This window comes from Danaus plexippus, chromosome 8 (genome assembly GCF_018135715.1).
Source record: "Danaus plexippus chromosome 8, MEX_DaPlex, whole genome shotgun sequence".
In the NCBI taxonomy this organism is placed as follows: domain Eukaryota; kingdom Metazoa; phylum Arthropoda; class Insecta; order Lepidoptera; family Nymphalidae; genus Danaus; species Danaus plexippus.
This window is the reverse complement of record NC_083542.1, coordinates 4,310,079-4,332,017: the sequence shown is the minus strand read 5'-3', so window position 1 is coordinate 4,332,017 and position 21,939 is coordinate 4,310,079. Positions and strand designations below refer to the sequence as shown.

Here is a 21,939-nt window from a genome sequence, read left to right as displayed (position 1 = left end):
GATCTTTAATACTTTATGTTGTTTTAGAATACTCTTTAACAGCCTCAGGTCAAAAGTATAGTATTTGTCGTTGAAAGTCTTCTAAATAGCTTATTGGTTCAAGAAATGTTGTCATTTTATTTGTATTTGCTATCCCTTTCCCTAGAGGACGTGACGCAAATTTTTATTTTGTTTAAATATAGCAATTAAGCAAGCAGAATGTATGTGAAGAATTATTTGTAACAATGTCCAAGACTAATTTAATATTTAGACATATTTTTATAATAACTTTCACTGAGTACTGTTTATTTTTACTTTAAATTTAAAATATAGCGTTTTAAATTATTTTATTCATAAATCACTCAAAAATTACCAAGCAACAAATTACTCAAATAATGAGAGACTTTTATTTTAGACCAATACCTACTAATTATTCCTATCCTGTATGTTTCCAACAAACGATCGCGATCCAAGCCCTTATCCAGTTTATATAACGTTTACATACATACTATAATGGTATACAATTAACCCACATACCCTAAGTATCGAGCACATAACGGAAACGAGTTGACATTACACAGTAATTTTCTTAAAATATTTCATGTAGTTCTTAACAGATTTGATTTACGATAAGGCGACGCAAATTCCTATTGCGATATCCATACGATGCTATGCTGGTTGAAAGCGTTGCTTCATTTCAAATTAAAATATTATAAACTTTCAAACTATGGAATTTTTATATAAATATAAAAAAAATATTGGGAGCCCTGCCGTAAAAGTACTGGTATTTGCTAACAATTCTATCATTTTGTCTAGTCTAATAATATTGTGATCGATATATTTATTCTATAAATAGATTTATGAAACTGTGCCAAAGCTAATTTATGTAAGAAGTATTTAAGTGCCAATGTCCATATATACGTGTTCACTTTTTTATAAATATATATTTAAAAAAAAAACAGGCATACTTTTCCGATAATGGGTGTTCATTTTGCAATCCAGATCATACGACGGCTGTAAAAAGTATGGAGATTGGCCAAGTACGAGTGGTTTACTTATTATTTTTCTAGTTTTGTACAAAATAATAATGGTTTTCATGAAATTTAGAAAAAAAAATTCTATGCACGATATAAAACATTTTATTAGAGAAATTTTGCTTCGAAACGAATGCTATTATAATTAATCAGGATCCGTAGACAAAAGATAATGTTCAAATAAAAAAATGTATACCGTAAAATGGTTTTTTTATTTATCAACTAAAGTACACATTATATTTACATTTATGTAATACAACGCGTCAAGATCAAGTCCGTAGCAACAGTCAAAGTAGAACTAAATAAATAAACAATAGGAGAGTTACATTCGGCGCACGGGCGAGGTCGACCTTACTGAATCGCTGTCTTAACAAACACATTACATGTGGGAACATACCCTTAAACCATTTTACAAAACCATTGCCATTAAAAATACTAAACCAAAACACAAAACTTATTTGAACCAATCCTACACAGCAGAAAATGGTAGCAATCAGTTTGTCTATCCCATTCCGATAAAAAAACTACATTCATATTTTTTACTGTGTGCCTTATCAGCTTCACCTTCGTCTCTAAACTAAAGTTTGAAATAGTGATGTACTGGTAAAACCCAGTCTCCTAACTCAACCCGTCTAAAGAGCAGAAGTGTCAGGCCGTTTGTCAGTCAGCGAAGCAGCAAGAGAGTTTTTAAGTTAATGACTAGCGCCATGGGTGGCCGATTGAGCCCAGACTGAGTTTGGCAACAGGCGCAGCAACAGCGACGGGAGCGGCCAAGGCTACAGGCGCGTGGGCAGCAATGGCGACGGGTGCCTGAAAATAAAATACACAAAACACTTACTTATAAAAATTAATTAAAAGTCTCGACAATTTCGCCCGCAAACTGATATATTTTAGTTCATTCAAATTATATACTTCAATAATTTTGTATAAGCCATACTGTTTTATAAACAGAATTTTATATAAAAAATATTAAATTGACTTAATGAAAATAAACCAATGCGATTTTTAAGCGAAAGCTAAATTTTGAGATATTATAGTAATAAGGTACTTACAGCGTGGCTGGCACCACTTCTTTCAACGACGGCGTTGAAGCCGTTTATTTTGTCGGCAGTATATGTAACTTTCCTGACGTGACCGTCGGGCTCCACCAGACTGTAGGATCCGTGAACCACACCATTCTGGAGGGTCTCCTTGGCTTCCTTTTGGTCACCAGTTGAGGGGTCAGCTACACCATAAGCGTAGCTGTAGGCGGGGTTCGGGTCAATAGGTTCTGCCTGTACCACCTACGTAGGACATATATTACAAGGTTTTAACTTTATTTGGATTTGTTTTTCATAACAACAATAATTCCAATATAGTTATTCTGCGGATTTTGACAACTTACCGGAGCTGCAACAGCTTTAACGACTGGTGCAGCGTAGGTCTTGATGACTGGTGCAGCCACAGCTACTGGGGCAGCAGCGATGGAGTGTCCCAGTCCCAGTCCTAAAGATCCCAGGGATCCGTAAGATAGACCACCATAGCCACCATCCAGAATACCGGGTGCTGCTGTCGCCACGGCGCACGCGCAGCATAAGATAAATAACTGTTAAAAAAAGCAGCTATTACTTCGATACATGACACAAATATGCTGGAAATAAACAGGAGAGTAAATTATTATTAGGCAATATAATCAAAATTATAAAAATAACTAAATTGTGACAAATTGTGTTTTAAACATAGTCCAATACCTTGGCGTACATGACTGTCGCGTGCGCTTATCGTGTGGTCTAAAGCACTGTGGCGTTTTGTGTCCTGAGCGCGTATATAAATCTGCGCGGGATTGGACACTTGATACACTTTCGCAACCAAGGATACGACACACTTGCCCTACGTTAGGCCCCAGCATGAAAGTATAATATATGGATTAGGGGTGTATTTAGTAATATTGGACCGATACTCGTTTGAACATATATAGAATACATTACTAAGTTGAGTCTATTGAATCTAGATCTGTCTAAAAGTAATAAGTACATGTAATAATCAATTCTCACATACGTATACTGATAAGAAATATGTGGTTTTTGAAAACTAGAAATATTTTGTATTCACCTACACTTGTTTTTGTTAAGTATAACTTACCTTAGTACCTAATAAACTTAAAATTTATTTATGTTCTGGAAAACAAAAAGATGTTCTACCGTCAAATATTTTAATTGAAAACAAGAACAAAATTGTATGTACGCAAACTAAATAAGTATGGACAACATTCAAGAGGATCATTAATATATTGAATTTCTAAATCGGTAACAATTCGATGACATTAATTCAATTTTCTCCAATTTATTTTATGAATTTTATTTTCGCAATTATCACAAAAACTATTGCAATTATTTGATTTATGTATGTTTAAAGTAGGCTTAAACGGCATCTCCGGTCACGATGATAGTGAGGCTCCGTTCACCGACGTTTCCAAGCAAAAAATAAGTTTTAAGTACTTTTATTATAATATCATTAGCTCTTATGATATCGTACTTTCTTATTCGGAACTCCGTGTGAGAAATTTAGTTGCGAGCTTATTTACTCATTGATAATACCTAACGGAATTTATTTTTAGATAGTAAAATTGCAAATTAATACTTAAACCATTAGTTGACCTTTTTAGACCACGAGTAACAGTACTAAAATGACCTGCTACTATTGTTTGCAGATACTATTGTATCCAATGTCTATAAATATTACAAAAAGTTTTACGACTTACTTACGACTTAAAACAAAAGACTTACGAAAACTTATGTACCATCTTTATGTAAATTTACGATAAATTAAAAACAAAATTATGAAAAGTTACCGACCATGTTAATTTAAGTCTAAAACTATAGAATACGTTCGTCGGAACAAATATTTCTCGAATTACTACGCGTATTTTATTATTTTATAAACTGCATACTCCCAACGTTTCGGTAACTTGCAGCAACCGTGATCACGGGCAGACGAGATGTCAAAGGCGAAACACGCGTATTGTCTGCAAGTGATCACGGTTGCTGCAAAGTTACCGAAACTTCGGGAGTATATATTTTTTTTTTTAATAATAAAATACGCGTAGTAATCCGAAAAATATTAGTTTCAATTAAATGAATACTCTCGAAAGTCTTAGATCTAACTATGTCTGTAGGAATTCAAAAAGTTGTCATAAATCGTCTATAATTGTTTAACCGTAGGATAGGTATGCCTCGACAATTTTCCTCTGAGGTATTAAAGATTCCGATTTTTTTAAGCCTTCGTAAAGTCCAAAAAGAGCTTTCCGTTTTTGACCCGCATTGGTATTGATTGCGTAAAGTTCTAATTAGTTAATGATATAAATTTGTCAATTATCACTTTATTCTATCGTGTTTTAAACTGCAGTTCCAATTTCTTATAAACTTTATAAATATCTTTTATATTATTTGAATGAAACTTTAATCGATCAAATCTTCTAATACAACTGTTGTGTAAGTTCGGTTCTAGGAATCGGTAGTTCGTACAATTATTAAAATGCTCATCTTAATTTATTTCTTTAATATTTATTAACTTAAATATATACTGCACTTGCTTCTCCAGTTATCAGTTATCTTATTATGAGATTATAAACATATAATAGTTAACATTTTTCTGACGCAATGTGACATTTGATTGCGCTTGGTAATCTTTCGCCGGAACCACAACTGGTCAGCTCGCTACCGGCGACATGTTGCTATGCGACACACATTTAAGACTGATATCTTAACTTAAATTAATATTAATAGACAAGTTAACATTATATAGAACGGCAAAAACCAAACAACTCTGTGTTAATAAAAAAAAATACGTCGAAATTGTTGCCTTGTATTATCAGCCTGAATATAAGTGTTAAATTGCTTATATAATTTCTTTGTTGGAAAATAAATGAATTAGAAATGTTATCCAGAACATTATAACTACGGATCGCCACCACAGATAAACAACCACAAAAATGCTTTGGCTACAAAAGCCATCGCTAAAGACATTTATCGTCACTTCATTAAAATTAAATCTGTTATGATGTGATCCAGCGAGAGGTATATGTAATTTCGGATGAGTTTAACCAAAATATTATTAACACACATATCCACACTGACAAACATTAATATATATAATATAAACAGAATTATCTATGATTCGTTTTATTAAAAGAACGGACGAATGATTTATGACCGGCCTGGACTTGAATTTTTTTGAAATAAAATATATATGATAAGGTCGTTCTAATTAATACATTACTAACAATAACATTGTATAACCACAAATCACATACAAGCTTAGGCTCAGAGGTCGATGGAAAAAATAAAGACTTAGGTTAACTATACACGATTATTTTTTAGGCAGAGACTTTTTTGTTAAATATATTATCTTGGTTTATAACAAATTAAATTTTAATTACAGAAGATCAGATCAGTTTTAATAATGTTGGTGCCTTTGTGAGATATTTCGATAAGGATTCTAAGTTGTAGGTACCTATAATTAAATTTGATTACTTTTCCAAAGCAAAAATACATGATGTAAGATGAAATAAACAAAATAATATTATATTTAAAATGTACATTAATTTTATTTTGTGTATAAAAATAAATTAAATGTGAATATTAACGTTTTGTAGTCTTTAAAGATCAAATGTTTACGATCGGCCCAATAAGTAATGTGGGTCACATAGATCTATGGATATCTAGAGTGTAGGTAGGTTGCCACTATCTATGCTGCATACTTGTGCAGCGCCCATGTGCGAACTAGTTTCAATTTCATATATAAGGGCCGCGCCCATTCATGTGTTACACGTATAATTTGTGCTAATGAGCTTTAAGAAATTCACCGCGCTATTGCTATAATTCATTGCGTATATTTTTAATTTTTGTATGAGTTAAATATAAATTAAATGAGCTTTTAGTTAGTTGTTTTCGTTATTATTCAGTATAGAACCTGAATCAAAGTAAATAAACGCTATCAGAGAAGCGTTTATTTCACGTCAGTAAAATTTGTCGTCATAAATACCGGGTGGTGTTTCGAAATCTGTGTCCTAATCCAATTCGAAAAGCAAGTCTAGAACTATAATGAAGTTTAACTCGTTACCTAGATATTCTATTGCGTTATAACATTATGGATATTTGTTTACGCTAATTGATGAAGTGGTATGATTAGCGCAAAACGTCGTCTGACAGATTTCAAAATGTCTTATATATATGAATAAACATTTTCCAACTTTGCCCTTATCTCGTGACTTCCTATATGTTTTTTGACGTTATGAATGTAATTTATTACTTACCTCCGACCCTGAAGGGGAGCCGGTAAGGTATTCACGACTCCCCACCAAAGACACGCAACTACACCCTAATTCCCAACGGTTACCCCAATCGCCTTAGCAGATAGCTAGGGGATCGTGACGTTCTGACGGAATTTCACAATCCTCAAACAAGAGTGCTCTTGACTGTTTTTATACTTACTCTGAACTTACAGTGTAACAGTAAATATAATAATAACACTTTTTATAAACAATCCACGTTTTCATTCTTGTCTGCAAGAAAAATTAAATAAGAGGTAATGAAACATAAGTACATAATGTTAAAAAATACAAAAAATATAGAATTAAATTGTTGATAGCGTCAGAGACTTTATATGAATAGTTCGATTTTAATTAACTTTGATACATACAATATATTTTATTGCTTTTTTAAAATATCATTTAGATACCAAAAACACAAGTTTTATAGAAACCTATTGACCTTTACATTAGAATGTTAAATTGTTGTATCAAAATATAACTGGGCCATGTATTTAGCTGTTGTTCTATAGCTACAAGTTGCCACATATTTGCTTTTCTTTGTACCTATAACATTATCTGCAGAGGCTTTATTATATATGGCGGCCGGCGGGTATGTACCGTCACCAGCAACCACGATACTTAATAGGGCATCGTTTTGTTCATACTATTTGGAGCATCAAAAGCTCTTTTACTCTGGTAGCAGAGTAAGGCACTCCACAAAGACTTTTCATAGTAGTGAGATCTAAGATATTCGCGAGTTTTATTCATTTAAATGAAACTAATGTTTTTTGGATAAACTACGCGGATTTTTATTATTTTAAAAAACTACATAATCCCAACGTTTCGGTTACTTTTCGGCAACCGTGATCACGGGCAGACGAGATTTTCATAGTAACATCTTTTCCAATATATCAACAAATAGAAATTGTACTTAAAAACGACACCTCCCATTCAAATTTACTCTTCAACCCGATCAGATTAATACGAAAATTACGTTCTTTTACAACTTTTACTGTTAACAGCTAACAGCTTAGTCAACAATACTTTTTCTGTCAAACTTTTTCCCACCATCGGATATAAGGTAGAAGATGTCATTCTTACTAAACGGCGCTTATGTTATAGAATAGTCTAGAAACGTCTCTGGCTAGTCTAAGGTGCGGATTTATCTACCTTAGTATGGAAATTGTATGACAGAATAAATAAATACACCTTAAGTACCACTTAGGTCAATCAATAGTTCTTTTTGACATAATTTTCTAGTTAATGGTAACTAGCCTAAAGAAATAAAGTGGGATTTGTTTTATTCCTTTTGTAGTAATATAGAAATAGAAATTACAGCTAAAATCCATCGGCCATTTTTAGAAGCTCACAAATTCCAAAAACTTTGTTTTATGTCACTTGACGGTAAGTATTTTCTTGCGGTCCTGTTATAGTCAAAGTATTTACAAAATCAATGTAGATTTTTTTTGTGAACAAAATGTTAAAACGTATTCGATATTTTCAAAGACAAACAAAAAAAAATTAGTTATGATCGTTAAAACTGCCAAATCTCTAGCAAAGCACTGAGGATAAGCATCAGGATAGCGCCACGTGCATTTGTGTTTCATTCTATTTCAGAAAATAGATATTAAAGAGATTTTAGTTTTTAATGTCAATTAGTCCGATAACAATAATATTTGTATGGGACCAATGACATTAAATATCAAAAAGAGGACGGTCGTAAGCAAGGAATCAATCAAGGAATCAATTCAAATAAAACAGCAGACTCAATCATCGTTGGATTGTAAAAGGACCTTTTTATTTTTTTTCTTTGTAAGGGTTCCGCTTTAATGTCTACGGCGTTGGCAGCGTCGCGCCAAAAACCAGACAGTGAAGGAACATTTTTTAAGTAATTTAATAAAACAACATTATTATTCCACTCGCATACAAAGTCAACTTCGAGTTGATTCTGTTCATTCATTTTCGATTTACTGCTTTCCATTTAACAAAATAACATAAGAAGTTTGTAAAATGTACGTACAAAGATTATTTATGGAAAAAAATGCATAGAAAGCAAGTAACGGGGTTGAAGCCTTTGATATTAGTGAATTGTACATATCTTAAGGGCTCACTTTTTTGGCACAGAAAATTGAATGACAATATAATGAAAAATTAATTATTGAGTGAAAAAAAAATTAATAATTTCGATGTGCAAAATTAACTTATCTAGTCTTAATATACATACATCTTTTGATATCACTTAATATATAAACGACTCAGCAGAGAGAGGAGCTTGGACGGTGGAGGTGAACTGCCCCTTAACCTACACCTGGGTCGCAAGTCCCAGGCGCTGTTGAAGCTCCTCTCCCTGCAACGATGGACCCGGCACCCGCACGGCGAATCCATGGAATGCTGAGAGGTTTCGTCTCTACAGCGCTTTTGAGTGACTTGTTATTAAAACTGTAGAACTTCATTCAAAACAAATACTTTTATGGTTTTCGTTACTCATATAACTCGTACTTAGGATTAACATCTGTTTAAAGATTCGTACATATTTTAAACATTTGTTTTTAAATCATTTTATCTTTATTTATCTCGATTTCATCCTGAGGTACATGATTAAAATGTTGTGTACTTATTAAAATTAAACTAAAAAAGAAAAACCTTAAAAAAAGACGGTTTTTTAAATATTCTATATATTTATATTTTGTATGTATTTTTACTTATAAAAACACAGTATAAGTAACTACAGGTCACACGAACAGATATTCCGTGTAATTTAAACGGAATACTATTATCTACGTAATTAATATATTAACACAGGTTCTATAAATAATAAATATTCAATATCATATAATATTAATATCATATCTGTAACAAATATTTACGTTATATAATATCATTTCACACGCGATCCGTTATCACCTCTTTGGTAACAATCTATTTGTACTATCACGCCTCGTATTATGCATCACAACTATATGTAAGTATTTTTCATTATGCATCCGGAATGGTGTATCGATACGATAAGTCTTCATTGAAATAACTACACTTAGATATCTAGCGAATAAAATACAAATATAAGTAAAAAAAAACAAAGTTGCCTTATATAAATGCGGATACAAAACTATGGAATGCGTTTCACTTGTATACACTATGGAGATCAACATAGTAAGCTAATTGTACCGTTGTCGCTGCCGAGCAGCAGGAGTCTGTTGAGGGGCAGCACGGACATACACGTCATTATACCCTTGAAGGTGTCTGACCGGAGCTTCGTGCTGGAGAACGACGCGTCCTGTCCCAAGGACGTGTGGACACCGATCCTATTGTTGGTTGTTCCCGATATAAGCTCGTTGTAGTAGACGGATATACAGTGCACCGGCTCCGTGCTGCCTCTGGGGAATATTAATCTATGTTAATGAACCATTTTCTTTTACAGTAATGCAGCTTAGATATCCGAAGAAGGCATAGGCTAAAATCTCGTAGGAAATTCCCACGGGATAATAGGATATCTTCATTGTGTATGACGTCACCTGTTACTAATTATATATAGATGTCGCTGCTGATTGGTCACCACATCTGTAGATAACACACTATACTTTTCCTTCTGAGTCCAATTCCTAAATCAACGCGGACGATTGCGCGAGCAAAAACTAGTTCATATAACAAAATTAGCTAAAAATCATTAAACTATTTTCGTTGGCTCGTTAACGAATACAGGACATATAAGATGCCGATAAATAAGATAATAGTAGAGAACGTAGTCTTCTATGTAATAAACATAGTATGTAAGTAGGATTACTTGAGATGTGCTATGAGTTCGCCGTCGTCAGCGCTCCACATCGCTGTGACCTGGTCCAGGCCTGAGCTCAGCACGCGGTGGTCATCTACGGCGGCCAGGCGGAGCACCTGGGACATATGACAGAGGATATATTATGTATATTTGTGGTTGTGTGTGCTAGTGAGTTTGTGAGTGTGTATATCGAACCTCCCCGTCGTGAGCACGCCAAGTAGCCCTGTGCGTGCCTGTGCGCGTGTCTATGACGGCCGCGTACCCGCTGGCCAGACCCACACAGGCCCAGGCGCCGTCAGGACTCACGCACATACAGCGGATGAACGACGTACCTCCGCCTAACACCTAAAACAAGAGACAAAAACTACATCACCAAATCTATTATATACTATTTAACTTATAGAAGACAAAAGTTGAAATCATTACATAGCCTCAATGTTTTTGATCTATCTATCGCATGTCGCATTACAATAGGTCTTAATACCTAGCCAGTCAATGTCAACTACTACTACCAAATCACATTCCTGTTTATATATTTCGTGAGTACCTTCAAGTCGTACGAGTGGTTGGCGGCGCGGGCGTCGATGACCCTGAGCGTAGCGTCCGTGGTCGCTGCCAACACTGAACACGAGGGTCCCGGGAGCGTGCGGACTATACTCACTGGAGACTTTATGTTATCCAACTGCAATTAATGTCTATCTTTGTAATATGTCTATCTATGTAAAGATATTTTGTTCTGTACTATAGAACAATAGCAATATGTTAAGATATTTACGGATGGAAAAAAAAATCTTCATTAATTATTCTTAAATCTATTCCGTATTCAGTATAAAAAAAATATTCTATAAAATATAATTAACACTTCTCTATTTATAAGTATACCGCATTATGATAACAAAGGTATAAAAAATCAAAAATTTCAAACAATAAATTTACTACCAATCGCGAATGCGGGTGACACCCGTATGTAAATTACCCATTACAATTTGTGTGAGGAGTGAGTGAATGAGAATGGGTCTATTATATATGTGTTTATGATCGAATGGAAAAAATATAATCAAGGAAACCTGTGAAACAACAGTTTCCATGAAGGGATCCCATAAATGCACCACGGAGTCGGTGGACACGGCCAGTCTTAATGACTCGAGGAAGGTGAGCGACAACACGCCCTTCTTGTGTCCAGTGTACGTCCAGATACACTGAGTGGTAGCCTTGCCCTCACCCTGTATAACACAACATATATAAAGGGTGATTATATTTAAACAATTTTTTTTCTTGTTTGTTTATTAATAACAGACATACAGGGGATTCAATGACATTAAAAAAAAATCAATATAAATTGATATATATTTTTTCTCTATTAATATTTTTCAATAAGATATTTCCTACACTATTGACTTAAATCCTGATCGTATTGTAATTAAAGTCCAACCTGATTCCTCAAGGACCACAGCCTCACAGTCTTATCCTTGGAGCCGCTCATAAAACTGTTCTCGTTGTCAAGACAGTGTATTGATTTAACTGAATGCGTGTGACCCACGAACGACTGAAGTTTGATCTGTTTGAGATTGAACCTGGTGTCCTTGTCAGCGCGGCCGATTTCATGTTCCCAGTAAATAAGCCAGTCTCCGCGGAGGTGTCTGCAACAAAATCGCATGATACAAGTTTAGTTGTAACAAACCTGATTTTTTTTTCATATCATTTCTCACTGAGGAAACGACAACTACGTCTGGCTATTCATTATATATTTAACAATTATATCACCTGTCATTTTTAATGCCATCCATTTTATACGCCACCACGTCAAACCCATCAACCTGTCGGGCCTCACAGACATTAGACACGTCTATCCTATTGCCCACCAGAGTAACGTTGGAGCCGAAACTATTGGAACTCGATAAATGGTCCATGACAACATCCCCTCTCGTCGGAGTGATGTCCTTTGTCCTAGTGTTCAGGGGTTCGTCGCTCTGCGATGATTGGACCCGTTGGTCTTGATGTATATTTAGCGGTGGACTGGAAAGTGCATTATACCTTCGATATTTGCTGAGACCCTAGTTTGCATGATTGCATACAAAGTGAAACGTAAAATTCATAATGTGAGGTTTAAAAATTAAAACTTGGACTCGAGTCAGAGGAATTAAAGTTTTTAAATGAACAAAAACTAATAACTTTGTTATTCTGGTCAAAATTTAAATGAAATATAAAAACCTTACCGCACGTTATCTTGATATACGTACCTAATGTAATGATTTTGTCTGTACTTAGAACACAGGGCACGAATTGTTTCGCTGTTCTTGAGACACCTCTCCAATGTCTCACTGCCGATCAACTTAGAAAAAGTATTGTACGAATGATATGCGAACTCCTCATCGAAGACCATCAGAAGCTCTTCTTGCGCCTGGAGCAATGATATAAAGTTTACCGTACAGTAAAGGGATGGGCTTACAAGTCTGCGCGAAAAATATTTTTCATTTAGCAAGGAAATTGGAGCAAATAAAAGGTAGGGTTTCATAGGAGCGCTATAGATGCCACCTAAGAAGTATAGCGCCAAGGCCTGAAGGATTCACAACGCTTTAAATATAATTGCAAAATTTTTAAGGCTAAGGGTGATGATTAGAAGAATTGCAATTAATATCGGAGATATAAATTGTCAACCAAATCTGAAGATCCGTTACTTACTGTGAGCGCGGTGGCGTCCTGTCTATCGGGTAAGGATGGTGGAGTACAAGCCAACTCGGGTAAGTCTGCTCTCACCACGCGACCATCCCTCACCGTCCACTCCGCCGTACTGCCATCGCGACATATCTCCAAGAAACCCTCCATCTTTGGATCGGACGAATCCTGCTCTGAGGACTATAAAAACATCACATATATACAGAGTCCAAGTTATTCCTTAATAAAATTGTGAGTTTATTTTATAGGATTAGAAGGAATTTTAATGGAGTTTAGTGATTTGAAATTATCCATAATCCACGCTCAGGTAAATTATTTATGAGTCAGAGTGTGGGCGTGGTGAAGGGTGTTGATTTTGATAAGATGTATCCAAGATATATGTGTGTAACGGAAGTCAAATATATTTCGAATGATTATAATATTTGAAATCTCAACTCGGAATAATACGCACCTTATCTATGCTACTCTCGTCCTGCTTTGGCCAGTTGTCGGTTTTGCCGGTAGCTTTATCGAAGGCTAGGAAAAATCTGCAAAATAGCGATCTTTAGTACACCAAAATCCCATAGGACCATTGATATCCCATAAGGACCGACTGTACCTCTGTAACGCTGGTACGCATAGATGTTTCCTGGTCATTTCCGGTCCAATCCTCACCGCGACCACGTACATGGCGTCTAATAGCTTCCTAGTGAGAGCGCAACGTGCGGCCGCGCCGCTAGGATAGGAACAGCGCGTGGTAGACGCCAACCGCAACGCAGGTTGGAGAATTGATTTCAAAAATGTATCCTGGAAGATATAATTATGTTGCGGTTTCTTTACAATGTTATTTCATACTTATCGAAATACATATGTCTTAACTTTTGTATTGGTATACAGAATATGCTACCCATCTAATGAAAATTAGTGAAAGTTATAAGTCACATGATCTTGAACGTAAGATCCCACTCCTTGCGGGTTCGAATCCGATCATTGATGTATTTTCAATAGTATGTTACTAAATTAATCTTAATTTGTTATGAAATAAATCAAAATAGTTATATTTTATACTCTAAGGTCATCCTAGCCGTGGGAAAAGCTACAAAACAATCGAATTGCCTGACTAATATATAATATAAATGGTTAAATTAAACAAAAACATTTTTATCAAAATGTTTGAAACCTTGAAGTAACGTTAAACAATCATGTCAATCAGGTCATTTCCCTACCTGTAACTGTTCCATAACCTTAACGTCAGATATAAAAGGCATTAAATATTTGATAAGTTGTAAGCACGCAACAACACCTCCCTCTAGCGGCGTCGACAATCGTCTCCTGCAAGACGCTATCAGTTCACCCATGTGGGGTAAATATTGAAAAATTATCAAATGCTCGCCGTACATAGCTGAAATATTAAATTACTTATTCAATAACAATTATTAATTTAATATTAAAGTTAACAAGTAATTACACTCACCAACAATGGTCGTGAGACATTTTATAACCTTTATAGCATTTTTGTCACCAACCACTTTGCTATTGACAATGGACATCTTGTCGAATTCGTCTTTGTCATCGCTGTCCCATGACGACAGGTTCTCTTTGCCGATGTAACACAAGGTGAGCATTTTGAGCAAGTTCCTTGTTATGTATCTACATGTAAGAACCGGGCCCAGTCGATGCGCCAGCCAGATGAGGCTCTCCGAACTCATATCGGAAATTTTATTATCTCTATCTTTGCCGAAATCATTATCTTCCTCGCTAATGTCAAGCGCACTGTAATTCTTCCCTACATTATTGCGAGTCAGTTCCAGACTCTTGATTTGACGAACGTTATACTCAGTCATATTTTCATCTCCTTCTGATCGTGACACATCGTCAGCGAAATGCAAGTAGCTCGTGAACATCGGTCTCGGTATGTCTATGGTGGGGGACGTTGGCAATTTTTTATTTAATACATTCTGGCTGTCGTCTTTTGTTATTATAATCGTATCTTTGGAATTCGGTGACTTAATGTTTGTGAAGAATCTAGAATTACCAGGTGATGTAATATCTGCGGAAGGTGACGGCGTCTGTGACGCGTTTGTGTCCTTGACGACAGTGTTTGAATCCATGGATCCGGTCGGGGACTTGCTTCTACTACTGATACTAGGATTTCTGTCTTTATCCGACTCGAAATGAAACAGCTCGTTCTCGCTTCTACTGTCCTGGTCTTTGTCTTTCATGGCGTCATTCACTTCTAGTATACTTTTTTCTACACTCGGCGTAGCGACGTTTTCTGAACCATAGGACGTGTCGGGTGAGAATATATCGCTCGTGGAGGTTAAAGCGTTTTTCAGGTTGTCGTCAGAGTACCTCGGCTTTTTGTTCATAACAACACGATTTAAACAAACGTGTCCCGGAGATCCGCTTTCAGGAGACATATCCTTATAGCCGCCAACCGCTTCGACCAAGTGCTGAGTGAAAGTGTCCAAGAAACATTGCAGCCCAAGCCTGACCATCAATTGCAGCAGAAATATATGATGATACAGCTTTACATACTTCTGCTTGCTGACATACCGGGCATTGGTTATAGCATCAACGTCCGTCATTTTGTGTTCGGACCGCTCGTAAGCATAGTCGTCGTCCTCGTATAGATTAAGAATGTGTTTCAAGAGTTTGTTTTTCGTCTCCTCCGGACCCAGGGCCTTACTGACCACGTCAAATAAGTGCCAAGCAGCTAACACTGAGGTATCCTTGTTCTCCAATAGCTGTATGTAGTGCTGGAGAAATATATCAAGAACGTTAAACTGGTTATCGTATGTGACTTGATTGAGCAGCAATCCCAGATGTGTGATGCAAGCCTGGATTTTCCCTTCAGCCGTTTTCTGCGTGAAGTATAGTTTTGTTTTATCAACATTTTGATATTTCTCACATTCTGTACCATCACATTCATACGTATACAATATGTCCAATTCGTTACTGGTCAACTCGTATTCATGTAAAGTGCTCAGAAGGCTGTATAGAATACTAAAACTTTGTGGGAAAGGTATCAAGTTCTGCATTAATAGAGGCTGGAGTAACTGTGATGCCGTAGCTGGTGGCAAACCTTTGTCGGTTACGACGTTTTTTACAAAATCTTCTCTTTTAACACCTAACTCACTTTTGAAACTTAAATATGGCGGTTCTACGTTAAGTAGAATGGACGCAATATAGCTAACGCATTTAGGCATAGCATTAAAATTGTACCTGAGAATAGTGCGACAGCTATTATACCTTTCAACGAAGTTGCCATTACTTAATCTTAATGGACGCATGAGAGTGTGCAGGAAGATCTCGACTATAAGGCACCCGATCACTAGCATATCCTGTTTCCTACATTCAGTTATAAATTGCTTGTAAATCGCAGCATCCGTTGTATAACGAGCGTTGAACATTCTATTCTTCCGCTCCTTGAGAACGCTTTCTAAATTATTTTGACTGAATTTCTTCAAATAACCCTGATCATAGGACGCTTGAAACATATGATTTGTGAAGGCAGTTTCCTCTGAGCCATCTTTATTACTCGTTGTTGAATTCGATTTAGACTCTTGCTGCACTGCACATAAATTTAATGTGATGTTATCTTTTTCCTTTTCGCTGCTCTCTGCGGCGCTGAAGAAACATCTTAAGCGGAAATTGTCTAAAGCCTCCAGAGCCTGTATTGATGCTGCAGGGTTGAATTCCTTTGGTAGGTATATAACTCCTTTGCCGAGTTCGGAACGCTGCACTCTATAATGCCTCGAGCTGGAAGGTGCTCTACCTTCGTTATGACCATCTTCTTCTTGTCCCTTGCCTAAGGACCGCCCTCGACTGCTGCTTTTCTGTCTTCGGGGTCTTTGAGAAGGGACTGCCAAACGGGAAACGTGCTGAGGTAGACTGCTCGATTCGTCCTCCTCATCAGTAACTTCATCTGAACTATCATGGACGGATTTTCCTACAGCAATATAAGCGAAGCATTAACAATAAATGGGTAAGAGAAGTCAATTCCTGTTTAAATTATATAAAATGCTCATTAATATAATCTGTGTCACATCCATCGAATATTGCAAGCTAACACATTGCATTATGTCTAGTAAAGCACGTAACAGTCGAAATGTTATATAAACCACCAAAGTAAAAACACATCTGTATTGAATGTCAGTTTATAATAGCGTAAATAGCATTTTTCCAAGCAAATATAGTTACTGCAGCCCATTCATAGCCTAGGTTCGAATTGACTCAGTTTCCTTTAAAAATTATTTAGCTATCAAAACGAAGGTATCTATGTATATGTATAGCGTATTTAATGTTTATATATATATGACAGCGCGCCGATTATAAATTACTTTAATAATCAAGTTTGCAATCATTGCCTTACAATTTATTGTTGATTATAATAACGTTGTTTAGGTTTTGTCAGTATTGTGAGTAATCTTTAAATGTAATAAGAAATTCAGTCGATTAGATGGTTAATATCATGATTATGAGCGGTCAGTACCGAATAGGGTTGTTAGTGTCCCTAAGAGCGAGGACGGGGTCATACTACTGGCAGCCGTCAAACGAAGTGCACAAGTCTCACCGATTGGCTCGTAATCCATTTTCATCTTACTATTTGAGTGTGATTTTAAATACTGTTATAAAGAAATCGACTAATAAGATATTGGACAGTACAAGTGCGTTTTTTTATGAGTTACACTCGTTACAGCGCCAAGACCGCCATAAGGCACCCTCCTCACGTTAATATAAAACTTTTATTGCCATATTGATGGTAAAATAGTTTTGAAAGTTATGGACTGTTAAGACTTAAAAGATGTGATAAATCATGAGAAACAAATAAATAAGGTTTAAATGCTGGAAGAAAGGTAAAAAAAATATAATACTATAAGCAACCCCCCTCTTTGATTTACCAAAGTACCCACTAATTATTTTTTTAAAAGATCTGTAGTCTTTCAATTACTTGTGAACGGTCGCAACAGTCGGAGCTGTGTAGGTAAATTCGGCAGCGGGAGTCGTTTTATAATCACATTGTTAGATTCTGTGAGGTTTCAAACATCATTGTGTATTACTGTGATTAATAAACCTTATTGCTTTTCTTATTTCTTTAATTTAAGAATTATTATTTTTTTTGTAATTAGTATTTTTTTATTCTTCTGAACCTATAAATATATATACTCACGTGGGTCCCTTGGTGTGGTCCACCTCATCCTGAGCGGCAGTGGAGGGGGGGCGCGCGGGCGGCGGGGAGGGTGGGGAGCGCACAGCAGCTGCACGGTGCCGCCACGCCGAGTGCGGCAGTGACCGTCCACAAGCGAGAGGCACACGTTCTTAGCCTTCACTGCCGATGAACCGGATAATCTATGGACATTTGGTATATAATCTTGAATAGACTATTATTATTATTACTATTAGCTCTTCATATATTTGATTAGCATATGAATTTGAGAACCTAATTTGTAGAAAAATTACTCCGTTTTGTCCTTTTAAGGCGAATTTTACATTGATTTCATACAAATACACACGGATATAGTCAACAGGTTTTTGAAATGATTATACTTCCCTTAGATTCTCTACAATAAGTAGGACAATTCAACAACGTATACAATAAATGGCAGAATATATGTCTTATAATATTTATTTACTTGTAACCAAAGGTAATATCGATCCAGTGATGAAGGTTGTCTGATACATGCGCACTCTCCAACGCCTCTCTGTGCTTCGTTATGAAATCTTCCACACAGGTAGCCCACGACGGTATACTTAGATCCTAAAAAAATTAACAGAGATCAAAACCTCCTCCCTATTGTGAGTCGAATAAAACATGTATTTTCTACAGACGTTATTTAGTACTCAGTTCAGTATGAATGACATAGCATTTTTTTTAACTCAATTGACTAAAGTATTTTAATTTTGTATAAAATTATGTAGCAAACTGCTGTGATATTTTCCCGTCAAAGTGTAATGGGAAAAAAGGCCATTTCTAAATAGAATATTATGAGATATATAAGTGAGTCACAGGAATAACGATGGTTTTATATGAATGTTTCATTACATAGCCGAACAAATAACAATAACTTAATAGTAAGTATAAATTATCATATTATTTAAATACATTTCTATTGTATGTTGTATAATCTGTATCTGTATCTGTATAATCTTTATCTGTATAATCAAACAGATGCTCAAATAAACTCCACCGTATTATATATTAAAGAACAGATATCTCAAGACCATAATTATAGATTTGCACCTAACTTACTATAAGCGTTGAGTATTAAACCTAAAACCAACCCCTATATGAATAATGAAACTCACCGGCAGATCTTCATGTATACTCTTAAAGACTGTAGGGTCTGTGTAGAACTCGGGTATGCATTCATCTGGTGTCCACTCCTGCATCCTCTGTATAGAAGCTGGATACTCAGCTGGGACCCACTTGTTGCGGACGTACTTACACAGTATGTCTTTTGGAGTCCTAAAAAAATGTATATGATAACACCTTTTAGTACATTAGATCTTACTAATATTGCCTGTGTTTTTGACAGATGTTTGACACCTTATATATGATATGATATTATGATATTATTTGATTATTATTCAATACTTTTCAAGATAAATTTAAAAAAAAATCAGTTAAACTTTTTGGAAAATTACATGCAAAAATTAATGCAAAGAATACATAACACAGTATAAATGCCTAATTGACATCACAAATTTATTGAACAAAAGATCTATCGATAACTATCTTTCAATATTTTTTACCTCTAATTTAAGTCAAAATCCACTACTATAACTTTTTTTATGAGAAAGGTGGCAAACGAGCAGATGGCCTACTTGATAGGAAGTAGTCACCGTCGCCCATGAACATCCGCAACATACGAAATGTTACCGACCTTTGTTGTTGAGGAGGAAGGGGAGGGAATAGGGAGATGGCAGGAAAGGGTGGGAACAGCTAAAGGGCAACCGGGTCTCTCGGACTCATCGGACGAAACACAGCCATTAAAGACTACTTCACGCCGATTTTCTGTGAGATGGTGGTACTTCCCCAGTCGAACCCATGTTCGAGTAATACAATATGTACTACAATCTCATAACTGACTAACTAAGACTGACCTCCGAGCTAAGTAAACGTAACAGGTGATATCGGAGAGTGCATCAGTAACATGATGTGGAATCTGTCCATCGCAGCCAGTCACATCGTATGTCATATCCAACTGACGGTCACCTTTGTTGAGACGGTACTTGGACTTGCTGAGATCACGCCAGTTACGACCTACAAATAATTTTATAATTATAATATTTCTCAATACTTTAATGAAATACAATATGCTTGTTTATCCTAATAATTGACCTTGTATATTTATTTAATATCAGCCTTATCATATGAACATAATATCAAAACAGATGGATTAATAATTTTAAAACCATGTTCTTTGATTCTACAGTATATGCAATTAAAATATAAATTTATTCTGGTATTATGAACAAAATCAGCATTTTTACTAATAATATGTAAAATGAATGATTTTATACAATTGCATATTTTTCTTATGGTAAAAAAACCAATTGAAATTTACTTAATATATTTGTACCAGAAGAAAAGATAAAAATCATAAGGAAGTCTCACCACATCTATAAGTAAAATCAGTTACCCAGGGCACCATGAAATGAGCTTGTGGATCACTGGCTGATCTTCCAGCCAAGACATTTAAATGCAACAAATAGTCCAAGTTTGATATTCTGCCTCTCACCCATAACATACAGAGTTTTTCCAACTGTACAGCATCACTACGCCAACACCATTCCTCGCCCCTTTTATGACAGCTCTGACTGACAATACTATTCTGTTGTGTCTGTTTATACCTACTCTGTTCACAAATCAATGCGGAATCCAAGCAGTGGATGTTATTTGTCATAGGTGGTATTATTTGCAGCCACAGATCTTCGGATAAATAAATATCATGCAGTGTCAATTTACCTAAGCTAAGGCCCCTATCACATAATGCCTTGGACACATTCAATAATTGGTATACAATAAACAAGCCCCTTGAATATGTCTTATCAATTAAATTTGGACTAAAATTTAGGCAGTCTAATAGATTGTTCTCGTAATTACATCTGTATACAATAAAATAATTATTGTCAGTTTCTAAAGTGAACATTGCTGCTAAAAGATTAACATGTGTCTCATAAGTTTTGGTAGCATGTTTATTACCAATATCCTTGTAGTCATTAATTTTATATGGTGTATCTGATTTTAATTTTATTATATTACAGCCATACAATCTAAGTATTATTTCTGATAATAACTGGTCATGCTCTAGCAGATTGACTATAGTACTCTCTTTTACTGTGTCATTATTTTGACAATATTTCTTATAAGACTCCTTCCATAAATTCCTCTGGTTACTTTGTGATACATACTGGAGCAGCTGGGCGAAGGTTAGTGGTGTTTCCACAATGTTCTCATTTAATTTATACCTCGGTAACGGTAACACTTTAGAAGGTCGTTTTTTTAACACCTAAAGCAAAACCATCATACAAAACGGACGAAATGTATAGTTAAATTTCGTAAAACAAAATAACTGTTATTGACATACCTTAATAAATATTTTTTTCCATGGATAAGGAACACTTTCACCAGGTTGCAATGTAAAATCTAAATTATTTACACAAGCATCTATTTCTACATTTTTTAACCACTTTCTTAACCAAGTGTTATGAACAACGACGGCAAATAAGTTTGATGATGCTGTGGTAAATATATTTCTGCTATTTATATTTAATTCCTTACTTATGTCTTCCATTGCTATTTGCATTTATGTTCTTTGTTTTGTTTAGTAGAAGTTATCAATATAGTTTGACATTTTAGTGTTATCCATTTGACAGATACCTTCGATCAGAGATAAAAGTTCAGAAACAATTTTATTTTTCTAATATGTGTATTTTAATTAAACGAAAATTACGTACTTTTCTTTTTATTTTAAAATTCTTTTCATTTACTAAAATTCTATATTAAGCACTTAAAACTTCCTCAGGGTAAGTAATATTTTTACAGATAAAATTCTTGTTGAAAATACTTAAATCACAAAAAAAAAAGGAAAAGTATTGTACACAATCATTTCACGGACAAAGGAAAAAAATGTGTTGGGTCTTTAAAAAAAATCAGAATAGTGTAAGTACTGCTAAGTAAAATTTTATGGAATAATTATTAA

At 35.3% G+C, this 21,939-nt stretch overlaps 2 protein-coding genes across 2 annotated transcripts; both read right to left on the bottom strand.

Annotated features, from left to right (window-relative positions):
• Window positions 1-1,206: 1,206 nt before the first annotated feature.
• Window positions 1,207-2,963, bottom strand: LOC116774147 (cuticle protein 21-like). The gene is made up of 4 exons (XM_032666808.2): window positions 2,744-2,963; window positions 2,398-2,598; window positions 2,066-2,296; window positions 1,207-1,823 (listed from the first exon to the last, which is right to left on the bottom strand). Exons 1-4 carry the CDS (start codon window positions 2,753-2,755, stop codon window positions 1,713-1,715), a joined length of 555 nt encoding a protein of 184 aa, XP_032522699.1. The 5' UTR covers window positions 2,756-2,963; the 3' UTR covers window positions 1,207-1,712.
• Window positions 2,964-8,069: 5,106 nt separating this feature from the next.
• Window positions 8,070-21,591, bottom strand: LOC116771724 (WD repeat-containing protein 81). The gene is made up of 19 exons (XM_061521254.1): window positions 21,325-21,591; window positions 20,352-21,246; window positions 19,838-19,997; window positions 19,040-19,199; window positions 18,367-18,491; window positions 17,904-18,082; window positions 14,205-16,682; window positions 13,957-14,132; window positions 13,350-13,537; window positions 13,203-13,278; window positions 12,758-12,931; window positions 12,316-12,476; window positions 11,840-12,091; window positions 11,508-11,715; window positions 11,143-11,298; window positions 10,623-10,757; window positions 10,271-10,420; window positions 10,085-10,191; window positions 8,070-9,677 (listed from the first exon to the last, which is right to left on the bottom strand). Exons 1-19 carry the CDS (start codon window positions 21,541-21,543, stop codon window positions 9,446-9,448), a joined length of 6,231 nt encoding a protein of 2,076 aa, XP_061377238.1. The 5' UTR covers window positions 21,544-21,591; the 3' UTR covers window positions 8,070-9,445.
• Window positions 21,592-21,939: the final 348 nt, after the last annotated feature.

What these genes read in the sequence shown, in the direction of transcription:
- LOC116771724 (XM_061521254.1), bottom strand. Translation starts at nt 21,543, where the DNA reads ATGCAAATAGCAATGGAAGACATAAGTAAGGAATTAAATATAAATAGC. An exon ending in ACCACTCGTACGACTTGAAG is followed by an intron (nt 10,421 to 10,622) that starts GTACTCACGAAA and finishes CTCTTGTTTTAG; the next exon opens with GTGTTAGGCGGAGGTACGTC. An exon ending in GAACTCATAGCACATCTCAA is followed by an intron (nt 9,678 to 10,084) that starts GTAATCCTACTT and finishes AATATTCCCCAG; the next exon opens with AGGCAGCACGGAGCCGGTGC.
- LOC116774147 (XM_032666808.2), bottom strand. An exon ending in TTAAAGCTGTTGCAGCTCCG is followed by an intron (nt 2,297 to 2,397) that starts GTAAGTTGTCAA and finishes TGTCCTACGTAG; the next exon opens with GTGGTACAGGCAGAACCTAT. An exon ending in GAAGTGGTGCCAGCCACGCT is followed by an intron (nt 1,824 to 2,065) that starts GTAAGTACCTTA and finishes TTTTATTTTCAG; the next exon opens with GCACCCGTCGCCATTGCTGC.